Source organism: Micropterus salmoides, unplaced genomic scaffold (genome assembly GCF_014851395.1).
Source record: "Micropterus salmoides isolate LMB-PRFRI ecotype aquatic unplaced genomic scaffold, ASM1485139v1 Ms_hic_scaffold_7, whole genome shotgun sequence".
In the NCBI taxonomy this organism is placed as follows: domain Eukaryota; kingdom Metazoa; phylum Chordata; class Actinopteri; order Centrarchiformes; family Centrarchidae; genus Micropterus; species Micropterus salmoides.
The window spans coordinates 22,502,626-22,530,054 of record NW_024044459.1 but is presented as its reverse complement, the minus strand read 5'-3'; the positions used below and the strand labels follow the sequence as shown (position 1 = coordinate 22,530,054).

At 38.5% G+C, this 27,429-nt stretch overlaps 1 protein-coding gene across 1 annotated transcript; it reads left to right on the top strand.

Annotated features, from left to right (window-relative positions):
* The first annotated feature begins 487 nt into the window (after positions 1–487).
* rasef (RAS and EF-hand domain containing) lies at positions 488–21,534 on the top strand. The gene is given in 19 exon segments (XM_038704723.1): positions 488–950; positions 6,770–6,916; positions 7,531–7,621; positions 9,333–9,428; positions 9,630–9,707; positions 10,135–10,250; positions 11,348–11,416; positions 11,563–11,629; positions 12,116–12,124; positions 12,126–12,205; positions 13,449–13,740; positions 15,966–16,100; positions 16,683–16,833; positions 17,059–17,140; positions 17,455–17,569; positions 18,701–18,808; positions 18,935–19,011; positions 19,999–20,032; positions 20,035–21,534. Coding segments are annotated over 19 exon segments (2,118 nt in total). The 5' UTR covers positions 488–645; the 3' UTR covers positions 20,101–21,534.
* The last annotated feature ends 5,895 nt before the right edge of the window (positions 21,535–27,429 follow it).

The following is a 27,429-nucleotide window of genomic DNA, read 5'->3' as shown; positions in this document are numbered from 1 at the left end:
TAGTACAGTAGCCTACATTATATGTAGACATGCGTCTCAGGTAAATACATTTTTTTCTTGCCATGGTATTTATACAGGCTCATGATCTCAAGTTCTATCATTTATAAAGTTTATTCAAATACACTACAGGCTATTAGCCTTTCCCCACAATGAAAGCGCTTTCATTTGGCCTGAAGCCCAGACCTCTATTGTTAAGGTGAGAGAGCTCCTCTCGCCCTGAACACACACACACACACACACACACACACACACACACACACACACACACACTACACATTGTACTGACGACCGGTGCGTTACCTGAGTCAGACACAACCGCCTCTCTGTTTGTCCGACGGTCGATTCGCTGCAACAAACCACAGAATTATTTGGTGAAGACAGCACAGGAGCAGGAGTGTCCACGTTTGATTTATCGAGCGGTTACATCGGTTAAAACTGATGCAGCCTATTCATCACTTTTCTTTTTGTTTTGCAAACTCATGACAGCTGTCGAAATGTCTGGATAACAGTCTGGAAGTTTGGAGCTATCCCGGTGTCACGGGAAATAAACACTGGCACTTCTGTCGGGTTTCTGGGTTCGTTCGTCTCGGTAATTTACTGAAACGACTTCTTTTAACCAGCCTGCCACATCCCTCCATCAAGGGAATGAGCGCAGAGGAGCAGGACCGGCTGCGCACCCTCTTTTACTCCTACGACGTGGACAATTCCGGGCGGATCGAGAGAAACGAGTTTCTCACCGTCTGTGCAGAGTTGCAGGTGACCGCGGCCGAGGCCGACCGGATATTTAACCGGCTGGACGTCGACCAGGACGGAACCGTCACCCTGCAGGAATTCATCAGCGGCTTCCACGACCGCTACGCAGAGGACATGGAGCCGGACCGAGGAGACCCGTCCGCAGCCTGGGAGCACTTCCAGAGGAGACTGGGCGAGCAGGCCAAGTTCATCCCCAGGTGAGCGCGCACACCTGTCCGCTGGGCAGCCAGGAAGGTGGCGCAGTACAGACGGGTGGATGTCTTTAAAATATGTAAATACTTTAGATGATACGAGCGTGTTCAACAGTAAGCTCAGTGTGCGTAAAGATCTCCACAGGGAGATTCACAAATTATATATCAGGCTAAAGCAAAAGGAAAGAGCAGTGATCATGTGATGTTATTTGAATAACATATCCATGCTGTGACTTTATAACAGAAAAAGAGTGACTGTGTCTGTGTGTGAAAGAGTGTTTAGCTGTATTTGTCTTGAGTGTGTCTATTAACCCAAGGCATCTGAAAGATAAAGGTTTCATGTTGACTCATCTGTTCAGATACAGTATGGTGAGATCTGTACAAGTAACTAATGTCTCACTACTTTTATTAACATATAGCCTAAGTAGGCCTAGTTGTGTGGAGAGAGAGGCCTGAAGGTGATCAAAAGTTAAAACATGATGAGCTGTTATTCCATTAATTAGTAACAGTAGTAGACAGAAATCAAGCATAAATGCCAAACATTACCTTGTCCTATAGTTTCTTAATTGAGAGTCTGTTTAATATGATTGTACACTGAATATCTTTAGGTTTTGAACTGTTTATTTGTAAAAACAAAATGTTTCTGGGAAACCTTTGATGGATCATTTTATTACATAGTAAAACGATTAATCAATAATGAAAATAATTGTTAGTTGCAGGACTAAACTACCTTGAAACTGCCTACAGTTGAGTCTTTTGGATCTTTCTGATTGTTAAAAACAAACCCAAATCCTCTTACTTAACATTATTTTCACACTAACACCAACATCGCTCTGAAGCTTTGTGGCAAATTTTATTCACTGAAATGTATGTTCTAAACTGAATCATTATATTTATAATGTTATACATCTGTCTGTTAATTTAACAGTTTTTAACCATGTGGCGATATGGGTCCGAATCCTTCTTAAATTGATTTTCTATTTTGGCCCCGCTGAGTGATGTTTTGTTGTTGTAACATCTTTAAAAGCAGTTTGTAAAGAGAGTTTCTCATTATGGACTCTTGTGGATGACTTTTTCCACTTTACATAAAAATTTATAAATTTTATAAATTTATCTGGGGGTTTTAAATATTTTCATTTTATTCTTGGTGGTACCACAGAGTATAAGCATTATGGCCGATATTAGTGTAAGGAAATTAAGAATATTTTAGCAAACAATAAAACAATCAGCTGTGTTGTTTGTGAGACAAAACCTCTCTCAGGTAAAGCTGAACAGTTTTAAAACTAGTTTTGTTAGTTTTCAGTTTTAATTAGCTGAGAATCATTAATTTTGACAATATAAAATATTAATTTAATCACAAAATGATTCCACTGAGATTCAATGAATGAAGCCTGCGAGAACAGGCCCTTCAAGGAGAAGAGAAAGGGCCAGTCATCCTTAATTTTTGAGACGCTGTGCGGAGGGTCAGCATTGAGATCACAACGCTGGAGAATGTAGGTTCTCTGAAGCCATCTCTGAAGCGCTCCTCTCTCCATGCCTGACATTCCTTCCTAGGGGTGGGGGGAGTCAAAATTTGGATGCATCAATACTCAAAAATAAAATATAGGTTTGTGTCTAAGGATGCCTAAATATAATTTCCACTATTCCTACCTGGGCATATAGCTGCTGCATCTGAGTCTTGTAGGGTTTCATCGGTCTCCCCTGAGGGGAGTTCTTGAGGTGCCCATCGGACACATCCATATTGATCAACGGGACCTCTTCCATTTGTCCTCGCCTGGCGATTGCTGTGCTTATTCTTCCTTAACCGTGCCAATGTGTTGTTTCGGTTGACATGCTCGATTCTGGTTTTTACTTGCTGGACGAGCGATGCCCCAGCTGTATTTTCATCATCATCCACATCCCCAAAACATGTGGGGTACTTCTGTATTATATCGTTTACAACTTTCAAACAGATCCCTCTATTTGGATTTGCATTGTGCATCCTCATTTGATCGACAAGCTCTCTGACCATCGCTCTTCTGGCAGCAGGATTTGGTCTAGTAGAATTTGCAATGGCTGACTGAATCTCTGGCGTCATCTTCTCCCAGTTAACCTTCAAGGATGCAAACAGAAAATAGCGGGAAAAAAAGAGAGGATACAAGGATATAAGCTTTTATGGGTGCATTTATAGTCAATTTCAGCCTCAGACTCAAATGAAGCCCAATCTTATAACAAAATCTGAGAAACAACAAACATCGGCCATTGCCATCGGCCACATTGCTATTTTGAACATCGGCATCGGCCCAGAAGGAACCTGAAAAAATATTTACCATTAGACCCCTATGATCCAGACATATTATGGTGTATTTAAACACCAATCATATTTTCTATAAAATAAAACCATTCATTTTTCATTTATTTCAAACTTTTTGTCGTGGCAGCCCCAAAAAACAACTGTAGAAAGCCACCTGACAGCCTTAGCTAGCTTGCTAGCAGCTAGCTAACTTTAGTTGGCTGTTGGTCAGCTCACCCTCACAACACGTGGTGGTTGTCTGAAAATGTTTGGCAAAACGGACAAAAAAACCCCGATAGAAATATATACGATAATGTTATAAAATCAGTTCTTGATATGCTTTAACAGTTATAAGAAGATAGCAAACATAGAAGCTACCTTTTTACGGCTAACTCACTGACAGGAGGCAGACGTGACGTTCTTCTCAGAAGTCAAGAGCGCAATAAAAAACTTACAAACAGAAAAATTGCTCAAATACTGACGTTCGAATAACGTTATTCCCTCTAAAAAAACACATATATTCGAACATCTGGTTGCGCATTTTGCACATTACGTCAATAACAGCAGAAATTAATACGAAGAGACATAACTACTTGTAACGTTATAGGTAGTTTATTTAGGATTAAACCTATTTGGCAGCGTATCTCAACTAATGGCCAAGACCGCAGAGCAGACCTCACTCTCACTTTCGTCTCGCAGGCGCTCTTTCTCTAAATGACAGTCGCGCTAGCTAGTCAATCCATCCAAACAGTGAAAGAACCATGTTGACGTTACTTCAGGCAGATTAAAAATAGCATCAATTTGTGATGAACAAGGTAGCTAACGTTAGCAACTACCAGTACATACCTGATTTCAATGGACTGATGGAGGAAGAAGCGCGTTAATAATGTTAGCTACCTTATCATAAAAGCACCTATTTCTGCCCATGCCCTAACGTTATTTCCAATTTAGCTAAACCACAAGGGGACAGCTGACTTTATGTTAGCTAATCAAAGCAGACGAAACCGTCACCATCCACTCAGATTAGCAGAAATAATAACGTTATATGATATAAAAAAGGGTAACAGTAAGTTACATAACGTGAAGTTAACTCACCTTCGTCCCAGAATGTTTGCTTCTTTTTTTTTCTTCTTGAACGATGTCCGTTCTCGAATGTCCGTTTAGAACTAACCGCCTAAAAATTCAAAATTCCGATCGCGGTGATTCCATGATGCAACGCGGTGCATGTAAAACCACTGTAAAACTCGGCGTGTACAGTGTAGTTACAATAATAATATAATATATTTAATTCTTGTAGGGTTGCTTGTGTTTGGATATTTACCATATGAGAAGTTTGGCTTCTTTTGTAGAAAGAGGGTTTTGTAGAAAAACATGTTCCTGGTCATGGTTTCTGATTTTTGTAGCACCAACACTCAGGATTGAATTGAAACATTTCAACTGGTATCCTAACCTGTGTAAGTGTGCCTCTACGTCTGTTTCTGTGTATTTATATATATATATATATATATATATATATATATATATATATATATATATATATATATATATATATATATAAATATAACAATAATGATAATTATTATTGTCAATAAATGTTTGTAAAATTTTTCTATTAAGATATTTATTTTGTTGAGGAAAAGGGACTGAAAAAATATTTACTAATAATATTTTTTGAAAGAACATTTTATCATAATAGTTTTGAATGTTCTACCTCAGATTTGTGAAGTGATCCACTGTTTGTCAAGTTCTGACCATAAAGAAAAGTTTAACCATCTTTCAGCCTTTAAATCTGAAAGAAATAATGATGATTATGTGATAATTATCAATATCGAATGGTATGGGTTTTTTTTATGGTGATAACATTTTTGGCCAGCCCTGTGTGTGTGTGTGTGTGTGTGTGTGTGTGTGTGTGTGTGTGTGTGTGAGACCCCAAACCTGGTATGGGACTCAGCCTGGTGCAGCTGCTGTAGCATTGAGACACTGATTGACAACAAGATATTTGCATTTGCTGGCAGCTTTTCCTGTCCACATAATATCTGAAGATTTCCTCAGGAGGTGAGGTGTTTACAACAAACACATGATCATATAAATTATAAGCTTACAGTTTCTATGTACAACTTTATTTTTTAATGTCGGGCATCTCCGCCTTTATCAGTCTGATGTTTGTGTGTGACACTACAGCGAGTTATTGACAGACAGGCTGCAGTGTCTATATGCTTTATCATTACAGCCTGTCCGCCCTGTCAGAAGGCAAACACACACACACACACACACACACACACACACACAAACACACTGTAGACTTATATGACCCACTTTTACCATTGTGCTGTGACGCAGGAGGCTTTATCATTGTATAATTATAATGACTTAAGAACGACATACATAGAATAAACTGTGTGAGTACGCTGCACACATTCTTCTGGTCTGCATTGTTATTATCCTGAGTCACTGGCCAATACAGAGACAAAGTGGCATGTAATGTGTGTTTGCAAGTAATTATTTTGGTAATTATTTATGCAGCTTTCGTGTATTGGATCTTGTTGTACATTCAGCTTTATTATAGTTAAGTGACGCAGCATTTTGCCTTCCATGGTTTCTACTCAGTAGAAACAGCTGGCAAACTTTTTGCTTTGATTGTTTATTGATTTTGTTAACTTGGGCAATCAAGAAAATCAATCAACTATAGTAGAAATGCACAATACCCAGGAACACCGAAATACTTTAAAGTTGTAAGTTTTACATGGTTGGAATTAGAGAGTTAGATAAGAAGACTGACACCACTCATGTCTGTATAGTAAAGCTATAGCCAGCAGCCGGTTAGCTTACAGTATCTTAGCAAGCCTGGATAAGAGGCAGCCAGCTAACCTGGCTCTGTCATTATCTCTCTGTTTTTTTTATTCCAGTGTAAGTATAAAAACCAGAAATCTCAGTTTTACAGGGGTTATATGCCAGACTATTTCTTGACTGGGACCAGCAATTTCCTAGAGTCCCCAATGGTTGCCAGCAAAATGCAGGTTTTACTCTTTTGCACAGATCAAATAAACAAGATGTGTTAATAACTGTTCTTTAGGGGTGCTGGTAGGTTGATTGTGTTACCTTTGGAAAGAGCCAGGCTAGCCTTTCCCCCCTGTTTCCTGTCGTTATGCTAAGTTAAGCTAACTGGCTACTGTTGGTAGCTTCATATTGAACGGACAGACATGTGAGTGATGTCAGTCTTCTCATCTGACTCTTAGAGAGAGGCGTATTTCCCAAAATATCACACTGTTCCTTTAAATTCAAATACTGAATTCCCTCGCTGGGAATCAACAAAGGTTTCTCCTATCTTGTCTTAAGCACAATCCAATATACTGCATTATTGTGATTCAAATTCACTTTGTTTGACTCAATAAAACAACTAACTAGATTAGAAAATTACGCGTATCATCTGTCATCATTTACTCTCAGTTGACCAATGTTAATTTCAGGTTTTGTATGAAACAGAACAACCAGGAGTCCTAAAGTAAGTCATGTTTTGGAGCAAAGCTGATGTCAAATCCTGATTATCTTCCAGGAGTGAACAAGCAGCTATGTTGTACCAGAACATCAGTCTGACTGAGCCCCGACTGATACCTCAGCTTGAGAAAGTCATTATAAATTTCACCAAAGAGATCAAACAGCAGAACTCAGAGATGGAGAACCTGGCTCTCGCTATCAAACGGTGAGAAACACACACGAATGCAAACACTCACTTTAAATGAAATGAAATGAAGATTTTCATCTGACATTGATGTTAATCGGGAGGAGCCTCATTGTTTAAGCATTAGTTCCTACAGTAATTACAGATTTCCTTCTTTTTATTAGTTTAAAACTGTTTGGTAAAAGACAGGCATGATTTGTGGAAAACATTTTTAAAGCTGCTGTTATCGTAACTATAAAGGTATTTGTCTTCTGTTCTCTATATTGTCTTGGTCCAAATATCCAAATTCATTATTAGCTATCAAAACGCTTCACCTGCCCTGTAACCATGCACTTTAGCCCAATATCACACATTTGCCTCATGGGGCTATACAATATGTGATTCCCTCCATGCTTAGACCCTTGATTGGTATAAGGACATCCCCACCCCCTAAAAAAACAGGACACCTCAGCAACAGAGGAGGAATCTGGAAATGGAAAGACATGCAAGAAAACTGATAACAGGTCAATCCGTAGAGCTACCAGTGGGTGCTGTATTAATTAGAACAAGATACCTCAACTAGTAGGATAAGCGGGACAGTAACAGTAGATAAAGGATGTGGAGTACAGTTAAATTTTCCTATCATTGTTGTGCAGAGCGCAGGACCAAGCATCGATGCAGCTCAGTGAAATGGAGGAGGAGATGGATCAACGCATTCATGCTGCTGAGAGAAAAACACGAGAGCAGGTGGGACAATCTCAGACCCCCCCCCCAACCCACACACACACACACACACACACACACACAAACCCCCAAAACACAAAACATGACTTTTTGGTCTTGTCTTAATATTCCAGGCACATGTATTTTGTTTCTCTGGAGTTTGTGTAGGCAAAGCGATAAGCAGGGAACGTTTGTTCAGCTCATCCCTCATGTCAAACAAACGCACATGGCTGTATACCAGATTACTGATCCAAACTCAGACACGCCTGCTGACCAGCTGGATTCCACAACTCTGTGGATCCGAGATATGAAACAGTAGATGGTGTTTAATGATGTGGTCGGTATATTTGTGATGATAAGGATGTGTGGATGAAAATGATAATCTATAGAGAATCAGACTGCATACTTGATGATTCAAGTCTGCTGGCATGCCACCACTGCAACTTCAGATAATGTGCCAGCAACTTATTGTTAACCTCTCACATTCGCTGCCTCTATATGTCGCACTAGAGCACCAGCATCTCAGATAAAAAGAAACCTCTATGGCTCACCAGGCCCCATTGAGAAAACAGTAATTTTACATCACAAATGCTCCAGTCAAAGTACGTCCACTAAAAGTGCTTGGTTTTGCCACTGAAAGACTGTGTCTGACAACATTATGGAAAGAATCGCTACGGAGATAGAGCTTTTTGTTAAACAGTAAGATCTCTCTCTCGCCTCTCTCTCGCTTGCCACCAGACTCCATTGAAAAAATATATAATTTTACCTCATAGGTCATCATAAAACAAAACAAAACTGAATTAAACTGTCTTGGTTAGTCTTTCCACTATTCCAACAATCGCCAACTCTGATTTGGTCAAAATAAATCCTTAATTAGTTAGATGAAACACGAAACAGCGGTTATATCACACTCCTCACAACAACAACACAGGCAGAGAGAGTGCAACAGAATTTTCTCCGCCATTACTCCACTACATCTTTAGATAGCAAATACTGGTTTGCTGCAATATTATGTTCAGAATCTCATATACAGAACCTTTAAGTCTTTTCGTGTCGATTGAGTGATGAGAGAAGTTATTTTAGTGCCATGTTGTTTTTTTTCTAGATACCTGATTGTGAGTTTCATAAAAGCTGGAGATATTTCCTGGAATCTGGTGAAACACATGTGGAATGATAAGATTTGATAACAATATTTAGTTTTCCATGACATAAAAATTAAAAGTGGAAACGACAGACGTGGTGACAGAACTGTACAGATCACTTGTTAGATCAGGTATCAGACCGGCTGATTTATTTAACTATTCATTTCATTGTATCTTTGGTCCTGATGTTTTTTTCAAAGTTGCGCGGGAACATGAATCTATCTTATCACTGCGTCTGTGTGTATAAACTTATGTAAGTGTACTTCATTGACTCAGCTAAGTCAGGAGCTGGTGTTTGTTTTGTCTAAGAAAAGCACACAAAGTTAGAGGGCACTCGCCTGTATTCTCCCACACTGCACACAGTCGTGTCCTGACACCTGTAAGAGAGGTTTTTAATATCAGTTGCTGATACACTTATCTCCAGCTACCTCCATCCACAGTTGCCCTAAAATAGCACAGATTAATAATGTGTCACAGAAATTACATAACTGCAAAGAGACCAAATACACACAAACACACATTCATACAATAATTTCACTGTTATCTTAATGCAACTAATGATTTTTTTTTATTGTGTGCCTGTCTTCGTGTAGGAGAAGAAGCAAACAGAGGCCACGCTGGGTGAGCTGCGAAGAGGTTATGAAAATGAAGTGTGTGAGCTGCAGTGTAGGATCCAGAGGATGCAGATGGTACATTTTTCACTTCTTTGACATAAATGTCAGCTGGACTCCATTCACTAGAATCCACTGACTGAAACCTCAAAGTTAACATGAGTGTGTGCGTGCATGTGAACAGTATTACGCAGGATTAAAAAACTACAATTTTTAATACAATCTGATTTAGCACTACCTGAAAGTCAAATAACCATAATTCTAAATGTGTGGACTAAGATAGAGGAGAAGTACAAGAACATCACTGTGAAAGATGAGAGCCCAGCTTTGAAGAGGAAGATCAATGAGCTAACACTGGTGAGGCTGAATGTCGTCATTACACACTGTAAACTATTTACTATTTATTTTTCAATGTTGAAATTCAGTTTCCTTTTTGAAGAACATTAAAATCATCTTTCAAAACACATCTAGGCATGCTGTTCATATTGTACTGCATATATTATATACACCTTCTTCATGTACATAAAACTACCTGCACACAAATATTTATTACAGCAACCTTTGCACTCTTGTTTTATTGTCTCACTGTCTAAAAATGTTATAGTTTATGTTTATACACATACATGTAGGTCTACATAGTAGTTTTTACATCTATTTTGTTGAGCTTGTTGTCCTGTTAATTATGCTCATTGTACATTGAGAGCATCGTATGTCTACACATGCAGGGCCTATGAAAGTGATTCTGATTCTGACTCAGATTTTCCTCCGTTTTCTCTTTCTGTAGGAGAACCAGCGGTTAAAACAGGAGCTGATGAAGTCTCAGACCAAAGTTGCCTGTCTGCACAGTGAGATGGACTCGCTGAAGACAGAGCTAACGGATCAAAGCATCAGCTCTGAACGGTGAATGTGTTACAGTTTGGTCTGGTTTGATTTCCTTATGTGTGCTGTGTGTTGATGTTTACATGTTTCATGTCTTTATATGATTATTCAGTTCAGTTTTGGATCATTTTGAGTGGATGTATTTTGACTCATGTTGTTGAGTTGAGTCTTAATTCTTTCTGCAACCTTTTGGGGGGATGGGGGGGTTAGACAAGAAGTTCAAGTGCAGTCAAATAGGAGCATAGCTTCATGTTTTATTAGTCACGTTTGTCCACAGATGTCTCTGCTGATCATATATTATGGAATGTATTTTAAAATTTTTCACAGACTGAAGGAAAAAGATTGTTTTTTAAGACTTCACATCATCTCAATCTCTCTATGCCCTGAGTAGATTTTTATGCAAATTTTTCTCACCTCACTTGGACATTAATTTGAACTTGAGAATAATAAGTATTTGCATTTCCCTGTTCTACATCACATTGTCCATCTTACATACATTTCCAGTCTATTTTTAATGAAAAGTACATTTATTTTATGATAATCAAGTATATGTATCTGGTCCCAGTGTGCTTATCAAACACTCTACTGTTGAGAAGTTTTGTTGCAGAGGGACAGGGAGATGCCAAGGCCACGCCCCTGACTGACTGACTGACTGCGTTTGTGTGGGGTGTTTTCGTTTTGTCACAGCTGAAACAGGATATCCTGGAGTGACTCCACACATACAGAAACTTCTTCAGAAGTGTTGCTTAGTGACAGAAGTAACAGGGCCACCGGCAGGATAACGCTCCGCCTCCCCGGTCCATCTCATTGATGGTGTTTGCATTGATGTGTCTCTATCTCTGAGCTGGCTCATGTTAATCGTGAATTAGCTGTAATGAATGAGTGAATCAGTTGATCTGTGGTGAAAAATGTTCTGGTTTGACTGACACCGAGGCATATCATCTATTGTCAATTTCCAAAGTCAGCATGAATTTTGAATTTTATCCTCATGATGTACATGTAGTTCAGGTTATAGGATGGCCTTTGTGACACATCACTTGTTCAGGTTACTTTTATTGTTCATTTGGTTAATAATCATAGTAACCAAAAACTGTGTTTATGACTGTGTTTTGTTGCAGAGACGAGGAGCTCATGAAGCACTTCTCTGATGAGCGAGACATCCTGGAGAGCCAGATTGAGATTCTGCAGTAAGTCAGACAGCATCACAGAGACTGACTGTTGTTGAGGGTTTCTACTAGAGATCTTACTGTTCTCAGGTAGCACTTTTATATTTTATATTTAAAAAGTAAAATAAATATATTGAAGAGAGATATTTTTCCGTGTGTGTGTATAGGATAGCCAACAGGAAGCTCCATGACAGCAACGATGGCCTGAGGACCGCTCTGGAGAGGATCACTAGGGTAAAGCTGCACCACTGTATCCAAAAATAATCAAAATAAAAACCAAGTTTAGTTTTAAAAATTTCAAGAGGCTGAAGTTATTACATGCATTGGGTTTGCTCAGTGCTCTGATGCATCTTTATATAAATATTCAGTTCACTTTTGGGTTATCTGACTGGATTTATTTATGTTGTTCTGAGTTGAGTTTCAATCTTTTTACAGTCTTTTTAGTTTGTTTTAAGACATTAATGTTGAATTGCAGTCTAATTCTCTGCAGTCTTGTATTTGATTAATTAGGTTTTTCTGCAGCTCTCCCTGCTGATTGTCTATTGCATGCATTTTTCATTTTTCACAGTAAGAAACAGAAATCAAACTTTATATTCTGATACCTATTTATATAATTTAACAGCTGTTAAGAAGTAACATTCAGAGTTTGTGTAGGCTATTTGTCAATTTCAGAAAAACACAAACCATGGAAAACAGATTGTGTATTGTTGTGTGTTACAGTCTGGTAACGGGGGGGTCACCAAGAGATATAAAGGACAGAAGCAGAAGTAAAAGCATCTGCTACACATCACCTTATGCATTAATGGATAGGTAAGAGCTACAAATAATGCAGATGGTGAATTTATAAATGTTCAAATATCACCATGCTTTCTGCACCAGTGTATGAGTGCTTCAGTATACACTATAGGCTATATGATGTTATCGTCTTATTCCTTAAGCATTTTTATTTTTCCTTTGGGGAACTCACAAGGGTAAAGGAGAGTTGTTATTGTTAAGTTGCATCAAGGACAGAAGTTAAACAGTAAGTTTAAGATGATTAACTGATTAGCAGCTTCAGGGTTTTTTATTTCAAACCAGGTTTATCAGGTTTGCATCTACAACACAAAAGGGATTTTGCTTAAGTACACTGACAAACAGGTTGTTTTTTTCTTAGAACCCACAACTGTGTACTTACACAGTAGTAGAGTAAATGTTGAATATGCTGTGAGATATTTATTTAAGGTGCTGTCCAAGGTGATGTGCTGAGAAGTTGAACCACATGATTGTGTGGTGTCTGGGGACAAAGGTGATTAATAAAAGAGGATATGCAGCAATCCACTTACTGCATATACAGTTTGACATCTTACTAAGAGGTGGGATGGTGATCATTTCTGTTTAAGTGAACACATAACAGCAATAAAGTATGTTAGCATAAGTATTACATGAGGCTATATCTTTTTTGCCGTTTACAAACATTTACAGGTATGCGTGTACACGCAGTGCACTGCCTTACCTTCAAAGCATGTAGGAAAAACAAGACAAAAGCATATAAATGTACACACACACAGCAAACTGTACTGTGTTGATGCAGACTACACACACTATATGATGGACACAGATCATTTATAGACTTTACAGACTTAAGAATTGCTCAGAGGCAAATCTAATATAAACAAATTACACTTTAATAAAAACAGATATTGAAAGCAATAGTTTTTGATTTAGTCAAACAGATAGTGGTACACTGTATCAGTATTTTGATAAGTTCATTAGGATTAGTATTTAAGTATAACTGTGGGTTGGTTCACCTATATAACAAACAAATATTTTTCTTACTTACACCTCGTGTTATCTAGCCATACAAATGTGTAATGTTTGTTTTATTAATTTAGAGGCATTTTAGTCTTTATTAAACAGCATGCAGGGAGGAGTCAGGTGTGAAGTGTGGGTAGAGAAGTGGGAGTGATAAACAGCAAAGGTTCCTGGCTGAATTTGAAGTAAGGATAGGATTGTAATTTGGTTGAATCGACCCTTGTGCTTTACATCACGGATTATTTCCTGACTGCCTCCTCAGGTTCTGCCAGCATATGGAGGATAACCCTCTGTACAGGCGCCGGCTCAGCTCTGACACTCTGGCCTTGGCCATGTGCGACCCAGGCCTGAGGTGCAGACACAGCAGTGAGTGCGAAGAGGACAGCCTGCCTGAGATCTACATGGACAGCGGCCTGTCGACACTCAGAGGCTCACATGGAGGCTACGACTCGGAGCAGGAGGCCAAAGGTCAAGAAAAAGAGGAAGAGAGGAAGGGGGAGAAAGAAGAGGATGACAATAATGACATCATGATGGAAGAAAACTCTGACACTGAGGTGAAATGATAAGAAAGTGAAGCACAAGTTTACAGTACATGCCCATCTATACTGTAGAAATGCAATATGTCCTTCAACACGACTAAGAGTTTTCAGTCATGTTAGCGGCTCTTTGAGGCTGTACAGTGTTTACTGTAATGTCACCATGGCAACATGCTCACAAAAATAATGCACACATACCAATGTTTAGAAAGGATCATGTTTGCCTTGTCCACAATCTTAGGGTAACGTTTTAGCATGCTAATATTTGCTATGTAGCACTAAACACAAAGTGCAGCTGAGGCTGATAGGAGTGTCATTAGATTTGCAGGTATTTGGTCAAAAACCAAGGCAATTTGATATATTGTAATGATGGTGGCACAACAGACTACCATATGTAGACTGTTTCATGCAGGTGAACAGGTTTTTAGATGGTGAAGAGAGTCAAACAATAGCTTCTTTGGTTGGCGATCTGTGAGTCTGTCTAAGTTGTGGAGTGATGGGAAGTGAAGTTTAATCAATAAATGTTAAAGAATATCATAGAAGTAAAGCATTTGGTTTAGGTATGAGGTTAAGGAGTGATTTTGAAAAGCTTTTTGCAATTTGCTAAAAGTAAAATGCTGTGATGTCAGCTGAAAATATAACCTGAGATTCATGTAGCAACAACCTGTGTTAGGCTGTGCTGTCTAGATTCAGGAGCAGACACGGAGGCACAGTTAGAAACAGGTATGGCAGAGACTGGTTGGAAAGCCGGGGTTTAATGCCGTGTTCCAAACCGGGCGAAACTGGGAAATTTCCAAGTTGAAATATCCGACTTCAGTGCCTTCAGTTGCATGGTGATGCATGAAGCTAAATGTAAACAATAAACATGTCTGACTGTGACAAACTTTCATTGGCCAGTTTATTGCCGCGTTCCAGACTGTTCGGAACTGAAAAATGTTGAAATCTCCGACTTCCAACCACAGAGACTGACCATGACAAACTCTTTGTCAAGTGTACACCCAGCTGCACCCTCTGTCCTTGGTGTTCATTAAAATTAGGGACATTTTAATGAAAACAATGAACTGAAGTGTAATCCTCAAAAGACAATAAACGTTGTAGATTAGCCCATACTTTGTAAAGTTTTCAAATGTTTTGGCATTTTTACCATTTTCCTGAATAACTTTTGAGTAGAGAAGATGACTTTCAGAGATCAGAGATTGATTCAGAGCTACAAAATATTTCTATATCAATTTACATGCAGAAGAAGTATTACTATTTGATAATAGTATGTATTATTTTAATTTAGTACTTTACTTGCCTTTTCGTTTATGGTTTACCATTTACAATGTGTGCTTCCATGGGACTTGCTATTGTTGTGTGATGTCATTCGCCTGCTACTGGTAAAGTCGGGGTACATATGCCGCATTCGAGACCGGTCGGAACTGGGATTTTTCCCACTTGAAACTTATGACTTCCGACCTCAAAGCGTTCCAGATGCATGGTGGTGCAAGACGCCGAAAGTGAACGAAAACCATGGCTGACCGTGACAAAGTGTGCACACAGTTGCACCCTCAGCAGTGTTTTAGGTGTTACTTCAAAGGATGGCAGTTTAACTGCAACAACTGACATAAATAGCCCATACGTTACTAGTTAACTGTGTACCCCTCTAGCTACATCAGTTGGTAACCCTCAAGTCAGTCAATGTTGTAGGTTACACTTCCTAATGTTTTGGAAACTTTTATGCAAGATGACTTTATGAGAATCTTTACTGTAGCCAGCTACAGAATGACTGTTTTGTGACGTCATTCAGCTGCTACTCGTGAAGTCAAGGTACATATTTTTTCTCCGAGTTCACAAGTAGGAAATCCGACTTCAAGTGGCGTTCCAGGATAGTTTTTCTAGTTGGAGATCAGAAATTTCCGAGTTCCAAGTTGCCTGTAACGCAGCATAAGACAGGAGAGGTGATTGCAGAATCTGTTTAAGGTGAGTAGGAAGCCACAGGTTTCTTGATGAGGACAGAGAGAACCAGTAGCGCCACACTCACACAAAACACAGGACAGACAGATGACAAAACAATTACACAAGGGTGAGAGAAAACAGACAGAACACACTAGGACTGGGGAGGCAGAAAGCCAAATCATGACAACCTGCTCATGGTTACTGCTAATGTGCAGGGTGTAATGTGAATAAAGTCCTCGTGATAACATGATTTCTGTGTAGATCATTGTGTCAGTGTTACGATGTCTGCTACTGTGTGATTACAGCCAGCAGAGACACAGGACGGTGAATCAGCATTCGGGTCAGACAGCAGCTCAGTTTTGGACTGGAAGCCGGCTGAATTCATTAGTGTGGCCAAACCCCCAAACACACGAAAAGCCCTCAGTGCCATCAGTGTTCGGGTAAGAGAGAGACGGAAGATACGAGAGAGGGGAGGTTACCTTAAAGATAGGAGGGAGGGATGTGTCCTGCCACCAAAAGCTGACTGAGAAAGGGAGATGGAAAGATAGGTGGAGGAAGAACCTTCATGGATTGACTTTCAGACCTTTTTGTTTAAGACTACCAGCATATAAAACTTTCCAACATGTATTTTGAAAATAAATGGCCAGATTCTCATAGTATGTGCTGAAAATATTCAAGAGGATGAATATTAATCCCAATCAACAGTGAGCTGGAAATATATTTTGGGATTTTGGGACTATCACAAAATCAAGGTGTAGATTTTAATGATCACGTTGGCTTTTTGTCTAGCACCTTCTTCAAAACAAACCTTAGCTCCACCACTTGTTTGGCACCAAGCTTTGCAAACTTTTGCTTTGCAATGAGACATAAATCCCTCATCTCCATTTCTCAACAGAGCTGATGATGGACAGAGGAACTTATAAGAATTTATTATTTAAAATGAAGTGAATATGCCGAATGCATATACAGTCAGCTTATGAGTGCTGCATGAGTGCCTTATCTTTACTCTGTGCCCCCTCCAGACGGAAGACAAGGACAGCGCTGACCTGGGCTATATGACATCAGAGAAGGCCTACAGGATCGTGTTGGCAGGAGATGCTGCTGTGGGAAAATCCAGCTTCCTGCTTCGCCTCTGCAAGAACGAATTCAAATTAAACTCCAGCGCTACACTGGGTGAGTGGGGGAAAACTGAAGCCAACTCTTTGTCGCTATTTAGTTAACATAACAATGTTAATGATTAGTTTGGTCACCTGATATTCTATTAATCTGATCAGGTTCTGCCACCGAGTTGTATCAAGTCTGCGACTACTTAACAATGTCATGCAAAATGTGTCTTTCCTTTTTTTTTTACCAGCTTTGTGGTGTGACATGTTGGTTGTGTCTCTTTTGTGTGTTCAGGAGTGGATTTCCAGATGAAGACGCTAATTGTGGATGGAGAACCAGTTTTACTACAACTTTGGGACACTGCAGGGCAAGAGAGGTGTGTGTTGGTGTGAATTTATTAGATTGAGATGTAAAAAGATTGAGTGAGCTGAACTTTTCAACGGTGTCATTGCAAACCTATGTATGTAGATTCAAACTATTAATTTATAGATAGTTAATGTAAATAAAGCTTGTTATTACGTGTGTGTGGGGTGCCTAAAAATTAAAATGAACATGCACACATGACACTGCGTTGGCAAACATACTGTATTTATCCTATCACAACAAATAATTATTTACCATGTTTAATTGTTGGAGAAAATAAACATCTTATGTATTTGTGTGTGTCTTTAACCCATTTTCTCATCTAAGGTTTCGCAGCATTGCAAAGTCTTATTTCCGGCGGGCGGACGGTGTGTTGCTGCTGTACGACGTCACCTGTGAGAGGAGCTTCCTTAACGTTAGAGAGTGGGTGGACATGATTGAGGTAAAGCGCTACTCTCCTTTTCTAAAAAGTTGCTACCTGACACTGTTTGTATTACGGTTGTTAGCAAAAAAAGTTCCAGACTTCAGCAGACTATAGCGACGCTGTAATCCATCTGCTTTTCTTTTGTGGACATTTGTACTGGCAGCATTTGTGTAATTATGAGTAAATAAAGACTAAACCTTATCACATGTTCATTTCTTTCTTTTTACATGCAGCAGATATGTAAGTGTTGGGTGTGCAGTGATTGGATTGTGTTTTGCTGTTAAACTGTAGGCATGTTGACATTTCTGTGACTTTTTATCAATGCACGCAGTAGGTGGCTTATAACATCCTGTCACACATTGTCTGATATGATGTACTATGTACACCAGTGGTGGAAAGTATATTTACTCAAGCTGTACTTGTGCTTCACTTGAGTATTTCCATTTTATGCTACTTTCTACTTCTACTCCACTATATTATCATAAATATTATACTTTTTACTCTACATTTATTTGTTTTACTTATTTTCATGACAAGTCAACTAATGCATTATGTTGTTATTATAAATTAAACTATGCAGCGGTATATAAAGGCATTAAAATTGGCTCTACCTTCATGTACAAGTTAATCAATCAAACATAATTCAGTAACATAATATATGTTATATATATGCCTTTCTGTATAATGAGTACTTTTACTCTTGGTACTTTAAGTATATTTTGTCCTTTCCAAAAGTACTGTAATTAACTGCAAGCATTTGAATTCAAGACTTTTACTTGTAACAGAATATGTTTACACTGTGGTATTGCTGCTTTTACTTACTACACATTGTGTCACTTAATATCAAATAGTTTTAGTCTAGTTCAGTTTGTATCTCATTTTTTATTTCATTTAGCACATAAAATCTGTAATCACCATGCTGTAAAGTATGAAAAACTTCTGTAACCCGCTCCTCATCTCTGCTTGAGGCTAGCATGTGCTTGAGTTGATGCCGACAATGTTATAGCAGTACAATTTTGAGGCTTGTACTTTACTTGATTTTATTTTTACTATTTTAAACTTGTGCTACTTTTAGCATTTAGTTTTCATTTTAACTGTGGGGGTTTTACCTTTTGTCTTTTTTTTTTCTTCTTTTTTTTTGCATAGCAGGATGTGTCCCAGGAGGATATTCCTATCATGCTCGTGGGTAATAAGTGTGATCTTAGACAAGATGGAGTTAACTGTGTTCCTACCAGCTATGGAGAAAAACTAGCCATGGTAATGACAAATAAACACCCACTAATTCACCTGCTACATGCCTACACCAAACTCTTACCCTAGTTGACTTGCAGTCAACAGAAAATTCTGATTAAGGATGAATGATTTCCTGTCTTCACCCAACAGACATACAACACTCTGTTCTGTGAAACTAGTGCAAAAGACGGCTCCAACACCCTGGAGGCTGTGCTGCATCTGGCCAGGTGAGATGCAACTTTTTCATTCCGCCGAATGTACAAAACAAAAACACAATTTTTTATTTTTAGAAACAAGTGTAATTTTGAGTATATTCCCAAGCCAAATTATCTTCATGAGTCACACTCTGAAAACACTGAACTCTGTTATAAAGATTGACCTCACAGGAGACATTTCAGTTGTCAAACACAGGTATAGTTAATAAATAATTATTGGATATATTCCATTAAGTTTTTTAGCTGTTCTAGGACGCAAGTGTTGTATCTGCAGGCTAATTGGCATGGCTTAGTGGGACACTAAAATCGAACATTAGTTACAGTTAGGACATTTTCCTCCCGTAACAAGTTAAAATGTCTGCCAAGAGAATGGTCTAATAATAGTGCCAAAAATGTAAAGATTAAAAAATAATCTTTTTTTTTAATTATGTAATTCCAAAAAAAATCTGGATTCCATACATACAGTATGAACAGCAAATACATGTATGGCAAGCTCTTAATTGTGATCTTTGCTGCCCTCTGGTGTGTAAAAGTAAGACCAAAACGGTTACTGCAACGGAAAACAACAAGGGTCAAACAAATGAGTTGAATGCATTTCTTTCCTCATTAAAATAGTGGCGTGTTGCAACTACCTGATGAGTAGAATAGTGTTAAAACATTGGCAGGACTGTGTATTGCATGAGATAAACAAAACCCACTCATGGAAAAACTGCTCCATACACTAGAAGTACAAAAAAATATATATATATAACTCCACAGGAAACCTTTAAATGGGTCTCAAAATGCAAGTGTTTGTTCATGGGGAGTTATAAGAGGCACTTACATGACATCACAACCAAAAACAACAGAAAAGAAACAGAAAACTGCAGCTTCTGCCCTGATGAAGCCTGTTAGCTGTAATGAAATTGATTGATCCACAAGGACAAGTAAAAATGTTTTAGTGTGAGTTTTCCCTGAATTTCTTGTTCCAGCTCTTGTTCTTTTCTTTCCTCTCCACAGGCAGGTAACAAAACAGGCGACTTTTGATAAAAAAGTCACCATCTGTCGCTGCCCAATTTAGATGCTCCCAGGAAAAAGCCAAACTTCTCCTGCTGCAACTGATCAAATTCATCAGAGCCTGACCTCCACATTTGACATAATGTGATAATGTAATGGGAAACCACAAATGCAGAAACCTGGCAAAACAAACAGGAAATTAGACCCAATCTCTGCAGAAGTACAGCAACAGGAACAAATCATCATTGTGAACAACCAAAACAATTTAACATATGGATTAAGTGAGCATACAAGTGACACAGGATTACAGCCGAATGTCCACAACTTCACATGAGCTCAGATTTCTTTTGTACTTCCAGGTTATTTAAATGTGATGTATAGAGCTTCATTTCAACCACAGCTTAAAGTCTTACTCTTCCGTATTTTATGAATTTGAGAATGTCTGTGTTAAGCTTGGCATGTGAAAGTTATGTCCATTTTTTTTAGTATGCTATTACACATATTTGTATAAATTCCTTCCACATATTTTATATTATTTGTACAATTTGCCCTTACTGACTGTGAAACAGCTGTGAAAGTGAAGTAAAAAGAGTGAGAAGGATTTGAAAGTGAAGCCGAGTATATGAGCATGTTTTTAAAGTGACATTAGTATGTGACACTGACAAATAATTGCATGTGATAGATGTGAGGTGATAATTATTTTAGAGAGCATTGTTATGGTGAGAAAATAAGACAAATAAGAATAGATTCTTGTGTGGTTATGCTATTAACTGTGGCAGTTATCTAATTACTCCTGAGCTCAGTTATCATCCTTTGAAATGACATCTGCAGCACGTTGAATGGAAACAGAAGTTTTTGCTCCACCCAGATCGTAAAACTTTATTGTAAGTGAACTGAATTGTGTGTCGACATGGAGACATTGAGAATTATGGGAGAATTTAAAGCAAAAAATGTTCAATCTCGTCTATGTTTATATACAATGCACCTCGGTGCAATGTGTGATTGTGTGAGACTTTATGCTAATGCCATTCACAACCCACTATCTTTATTATATTACCCCACAGTGTTACATTTATTTTCATTGTACTTCCCACTGAGGATAACTGTGTTATAGAATTTATATTTTTTGGAACTGAACATATAGCAGTTGATTTTAATTCACTTTAAGATGCTTTAAGCAACTACTGTCATGTTATTATCTGGTAGGAGTAATAAAAATTAGGTAAGCATAAAAGAGAGGTGGCAGGAAGCAGAGCCCTTATTTTTAGTCCTTGTATACAGTACACAACTGTAATTCTGTTTCAATTTGTGCCAGTGATCTTGGCAGATTGTCACTACTGATGGTACTGAGAGTATGTGATTATTATTTCTTAATAATAACACCAAATTATCCATATTATCTGCCTGCTGAAGGGCAGTGAATAAAGGTGTCCATGTGCTTCAAATGAAATGCTTGGTAGATTCTCAAACCCCTCCAAAACCTTTACCAAGTTGGAATTGGGGACTTTGCCTGTCATTTAATAAACAATAACAATAAAAGCTTGATAACCACCAGTTACTTGTTGCATAAAGATCTTAATGTAATGTCATAAGAGTTGCTACAGTGAAGTCACTGCCTTTGCAACTAAGGTGTCTGTGTTAAAATTCAATTTAAATGAATGTCTCAACATCACAAGACTGGAATCATCCAGATAAAACATTCAATCTTTAGTTGGAGATTTGTTCACAATACTTGATACAAACATTTGTCACAGTCCATGAGTGACCGTAGTTTGACCACATGGAGAAAATACTTACTTAGACAGCTCAGAAAGGTTGTCCTTAAAGATAGTGCAGTACTTTTTGAAATTTTAACTACATTTCTTATCATCATCAAAATGTACTTACAGGGTAAAGGTTAGGGTTCCTTTCAATGTGTTAGATTATGTAATGTGTATTATATTGTGGGAATATTATTCCAACACCTGGGCTATATAACTTTACAGGCTGTCATACGTTATTTTTTTCTGTAACAACTTTATGTTTAGCGACAATTTTAGAATTTTTCCTGATCACTCCTTGTAAGCAGTTTACTAATTTTGAAGTAGGTCATCTGTTGCATGTTGCATTGCTTGTAACCAGTCTGTCATCACCATGAAATCTGATGGAGGACAAAACCTGAGTGTAGCATCGAGTGGTCAAGCAAGAAGTATAGTATTACACATTTAGACAAGTGTAAAGTAGCACAAGATTAAAATAGTGAAAATAAAATCAAGTAAAGTACTCAAAACAGTCCTCCATAGATTTAGCCTTGTACTACTATAACATTGTCGGCATCAACTCAAGCACACGCTAGCCTCAAGCAGAGATGAGGAGCGGGACAGAAGTTTTTCATACTTTACAGCATGGTGATTACAGATTTTATGTGCTAAATGAAATAAAAAATGAGATACAAACTGAACTAGACTAAAACTATTTGATATTAAGTGACACAGTGTGTAGTAAGTAAAAGCAGCAATACCACAGTGTAAACATATTCTGTTTAAGTAAAATTCTTGAATTCAAATGCTTGCAGTTTATTACAGTTTACAGTTACACTTTTGGAAAGGACAAAATATACTTAAAGTACCAAGAGTAAAAGTACTCATTATACAGAAAGGCATATGTATGACATATATTATGTTACTGGATTATGTTTTTCATTTTCAAACTTGTAGTCTTCAGCCGACAGACATTTATCAGATCTCACGCAGCTCCCTTTGAAGCCACAAATGGCTTTAAACAACCTTTTTCACATATGCAGTAGTACTCCTCAACACCTGTAAACCGACTCAGATGTGGAGAATTAGTGTTGTTCCCATTTAAGTACATTATATTTAGTAAATGTACTAATTACTTACAACCATCGCAGTATCTACCTGTCTGTCTGTCTGCTGCTCACACTCAAGCAACCGGCATCCCCAATATAAAGACACAAAGGACAAGACAAATCAATAAATCAGATAATTTCTCCTTGGTTGCTGCTCTAAAAGACCCTCCTGTCAGCTATACTCCCGGAGCGTCTGCAAGTAGCTGTTTGAATAACTGCAACATATGTTAGGGATTTTGCACTTGGCGTGCATGTGTGGGGGTGGGGGGTTTAGAGCTGGCACGGGTCCCTGTCTCCACCTCCCATCTGTTTACATTGTCATCTGCTTGATGAGGCGAGACCACTCATTTGTCAAACAACATGTGGGGTAGCTGAGGTGGGGACGGGGTGTATGGGGAGTAGCTGCTGAGAATTGTGTGTGTGTGTGTGTGTGTGTGTGTGTGTGTGTGTGTGTGTGTGTGTGTGTGTGTGTGTGTGTGTGTTCTGTGGCAACGGGGATAATTAGATAAGGGGACTGTGTAGCAGAAAGGTTAATGACAGTAATGAATGTATTAGTGTAGAGGAGAGAGAGCAGGTTCTCTTTGCTGTTTTGCATCTGCAGGTTCAGAAAATGTATAACACCACAAAACCTAAAAAAGTCCCACAAATTATTTTGTGCAGTTTTGTGAAAATGAACAATTCTATCCAAAAGCCCAGAGGAAAAACATATGGTTAAGTCTCATATAATATATCTGAAGATACTTCATGCAGGAAGAGATATAAACACGGTCACACAGTGAAGCTAATTCATCAATCATGTTTTCTGGAAATGAACATTTTTCTGTTTCTGTTAAAGTTTTATGTTCAAAGTTAAAATTAGTTTTGGTATTAAAATATTTCAAAGAAGCAGCCATTACTCTGCTCATTTACTGTTGTGAAATCTCAGGTATTGACCTCTGCTTTAAGTTTATATTTACATAAAGTGAATAAAGTTATTTGTGCATCACAAGAAGCAAAGTTTTATCCTGGATTTACTGTAGAATTACTGTAGAAAAGTTCTGCTTCCTGATTAATGCAGTTAATGCACACAGTTCCATTACTATATATATTTTTATTTGGCATCAGCTCCAATCAGGTATCATTCTGAAGCTTTAATGTTTTATGCTCATGTAATTTGAACTATGTAGTGAAGAAGATCTGTATTCTGTATCAGCTGGAGTCATGACAAAAATCCTCCTTCGCCCTGCATTTCACGTTCCAAGATTTTCCCCCAAACAACTGAAATGTTGAAGTCAGATTAGAGCTTAAATTAATTTAAACCCTTGTAGCACATCCTTCAAACCTCATCAGTCAGTCTTTCAAACTTTTACACACACACGCACAGACTGTGTTCCTGGGAGGAGTCGCTGATGGAGGGAGCCATCTGGAAAGGTCAGAGGTCAGAAAACGGTACCACTGGTCACTCTGACGACATCTGGGACAGCAGGCTGTCTGTCCAAATCCACCTCCATGTCAGCCACACACATCACAACCACCCATTACACACACACACGGTCTGGTGCACCCGATTGTTGTCTGCCATTTTGTTTGTCATGTCACGTGTGTGTGTGTGTGTGTGTGTGTGTGTGTGTGTCTTTTGATCTTTGAAACCATACTTTTTTTTTTCACCACAGCTTTATTAAAAAGTCTTCTAATAAAATAACTGGATGTTTACAGTTCATGTACAAGCAGGTCTTGGTTAACAACACTGTGTGCTATGCCTCATCTGTAGGCAAGAGGGCAGCAGCCTGCTACAGTGCAGGAGTGGCTTGTTGAACCGTGTGTTGTGATGTGGCTTTAAAGCTTTAAATAGTATTTCATGTTATGTCACAACACACATGCATTAAAGGTCTGTTGATGTTAGAATTTCTATATAATTTATGTAGAAGATATTTGATTGTTCAAATTTTGTTGTGACATTGATAAGTTAAAGTTTGAAGTTACTGCATGTTAAGCGCATGAAATTTAATGGAAAGTAACTCCTATTAATCCACATTATTAGCTTACTATACCATACAGAGGCAAATAAATGATGGCTTGAACATTAGATTACAGAAATAAAATTCTTGATGTCTGAGTTGGTAATGATGAACTTGCCAAAGAGTGTGTGGATGTATCCAGAAGCAGCAGCAAATAGTGAAATTAGAAAAAGTGATCAGGTTTGCAGGTTTGGAGCAGAAAAAAAATTACACTTTTCTGGGTGTTTGAATACCAGCATCACATTTTATTTTTGTTTAAACACATGCTATGTTATGTAATGTTGCCACAAGAGTTCTATATTTTCAGTAGAAATGTAGCTTAAGAGACAGATAGGCCACACTTCCCTGTGCTCACACCTCTAAGACCGTTATAAAACAGGAAATCAATGATGGGAAACATGTTTATTCTAGTGACAGAAGAGATGCTGCGTTCTTTTTATCTCAGTGACCGCTCTGTTGGCTCTGCAGAAGGACGGGTGGGATTAGTGGCCGTTTTATAATGTGTGTTAATCTGACAGATTAGCTTGATTAGGTTAATCTGAGAACATTTGTGTGTGTGTGTGTGTGTGTGTGTGTGTGTGTGTGTGTGTGTGTGTGTGTGTGTGTGTGCGTGTATGTGTGTGCGTGTGTGTGTGTGTGTCTATTTCTACAACTTGGCTCCACTGTAGTCCCATTCAAAAACCACATGCAGTCTATTCACTGTCTTTGCTGGTAAGATTCAAAGTCAAAATGATAGTATCTGACCAGCTGATGGCGGGGGTTGGCAGTCTGTATTCTTCACAGCATCTAAACAGTGTTTTGTTGATATTGTTGTTATTTCTTGTCAATAACCTCAAGCTGCAATTGATCTCTGCAGAGTCCCTCTCTATAAACTGAATCCCCTTTGGAGACCAGTCATTCATATTCCTGTCTTACGCTGTGAGCCCACTGCAATTTAAGGACATGACATTTTAACCGCTAAAAATCTGTTTCTGTGTGGTTTATCTGAGTCAAAGCATAAAAAACAGATTGTGTGCGTTTATATTCATCTATCAAATCCACTCGCAGCCCATTGACATATGCATGTGCGTGAAACACCCGTGAAACACCGCAGCAGGCACCCGCTGGCATAATGACCCTCCCAGCCCACACAACAATATAGAGATCTCGTCTAGAAACTGTATTGACATATTGACCAAACTCGTCACACCCGAGAACAGCTGATATCGACGTGTTGTTCACGTAGGAATGTCACTTAGATTTTGGTTTAGGGAGCTGACATGTAGTTCATATCAGATACTATTACATTGATAAAGATAAACGTAAGTAGAGCTGCAGCTTTGTTTTATTTTTGTCTTATTGCTTACATAACCAACAATGTATGTGTGGGTGCACTATCAAACTTCTCTTCCCTTTCTCCCACACTCAGACCCGAGCGCATTCACTACTGAACACGTAAATCAAATACAAAGTATTTTTATTTCCCTGTCGTTTCCTTGATTAAAAGCTGGGCACTGTAGTTTATAGCAAATATTTCGAAAACACTACTTTCAGCTGTGTGAGTCTGTATGGTGTGTGTGCATGTGTGGGATATATGCAAAATAAGATACTGTGTCCATGTTCATAGTAATGAAGAACATGTCACCCAAGGCAACAATGTACTCATTGATGTGTTTTCATATTTGGACAACAAGGAGGTGTTTTCATGGGATTTGTTGACAATTGACAATATAAATTAGTACCAGCCTAATAATTAATGCTTCTTCTCTTCTCTTTCTCCCCTAAAACTGTTACAGTTTTTTTTGCATTTTTCCTCCTTTTCCAATGAAGAAACATATCTAGAGATCAGCAGAGGTCAAGTTTGCATTTTACTTGGCTGCTAAAATTGTAGACATATTACAAACATGTGAATCACGACACATGAAGACCGTGACTGCGCTAAATTAGTCTCTGGTCATTTGTTCATTCTTCACAATATGACCTTATACTCCCTTAAGTAAACAGCAACAATCTGTCTCCAGTAGACAGACAGACATGCAGAACTCAAAGATATTAGCTGTGTGCTGTCATGCATGTAATATTTCTCTATATTTATTTTTTCAGAAATGTATTGTAATGTATTAATATTGTCTCATAATCATTCTCTCAGCTTTTCACACAGATAGATCACTCATCTGATTCACCAACAAGGTCAGAAAACATCTTACCATCATCTCTCTCTCACACACACACACACACACACACACACACAGACTGTACTACTTCCATTTTGCCTGATGGTTTGGCTGCCTGCTGTTTTCTGTACTCAATTTCACGAAACAAGAAACAATCGCTTACAAACACAGAGATACACACACACGCACGTAACACACTTATCAAGTGATTAACTGTCAAACTGCACAGCCAGAGTTCAACAAAGGTCAGGATTGATTTACATAGACAGATGGAGAGTCCTGTTTGTGTGTGTGTGTGTGTTTGTGTGTGTGGATCCATTCCCCTCATACACACACTCTCACGTGCACTCCCTCGTGGCACTGCTCTGTGCAACTACTTCATGTTACCATGGAGATGATGAGCTCGCTCTACATCATCATGAAGGGGTCGTGGCAT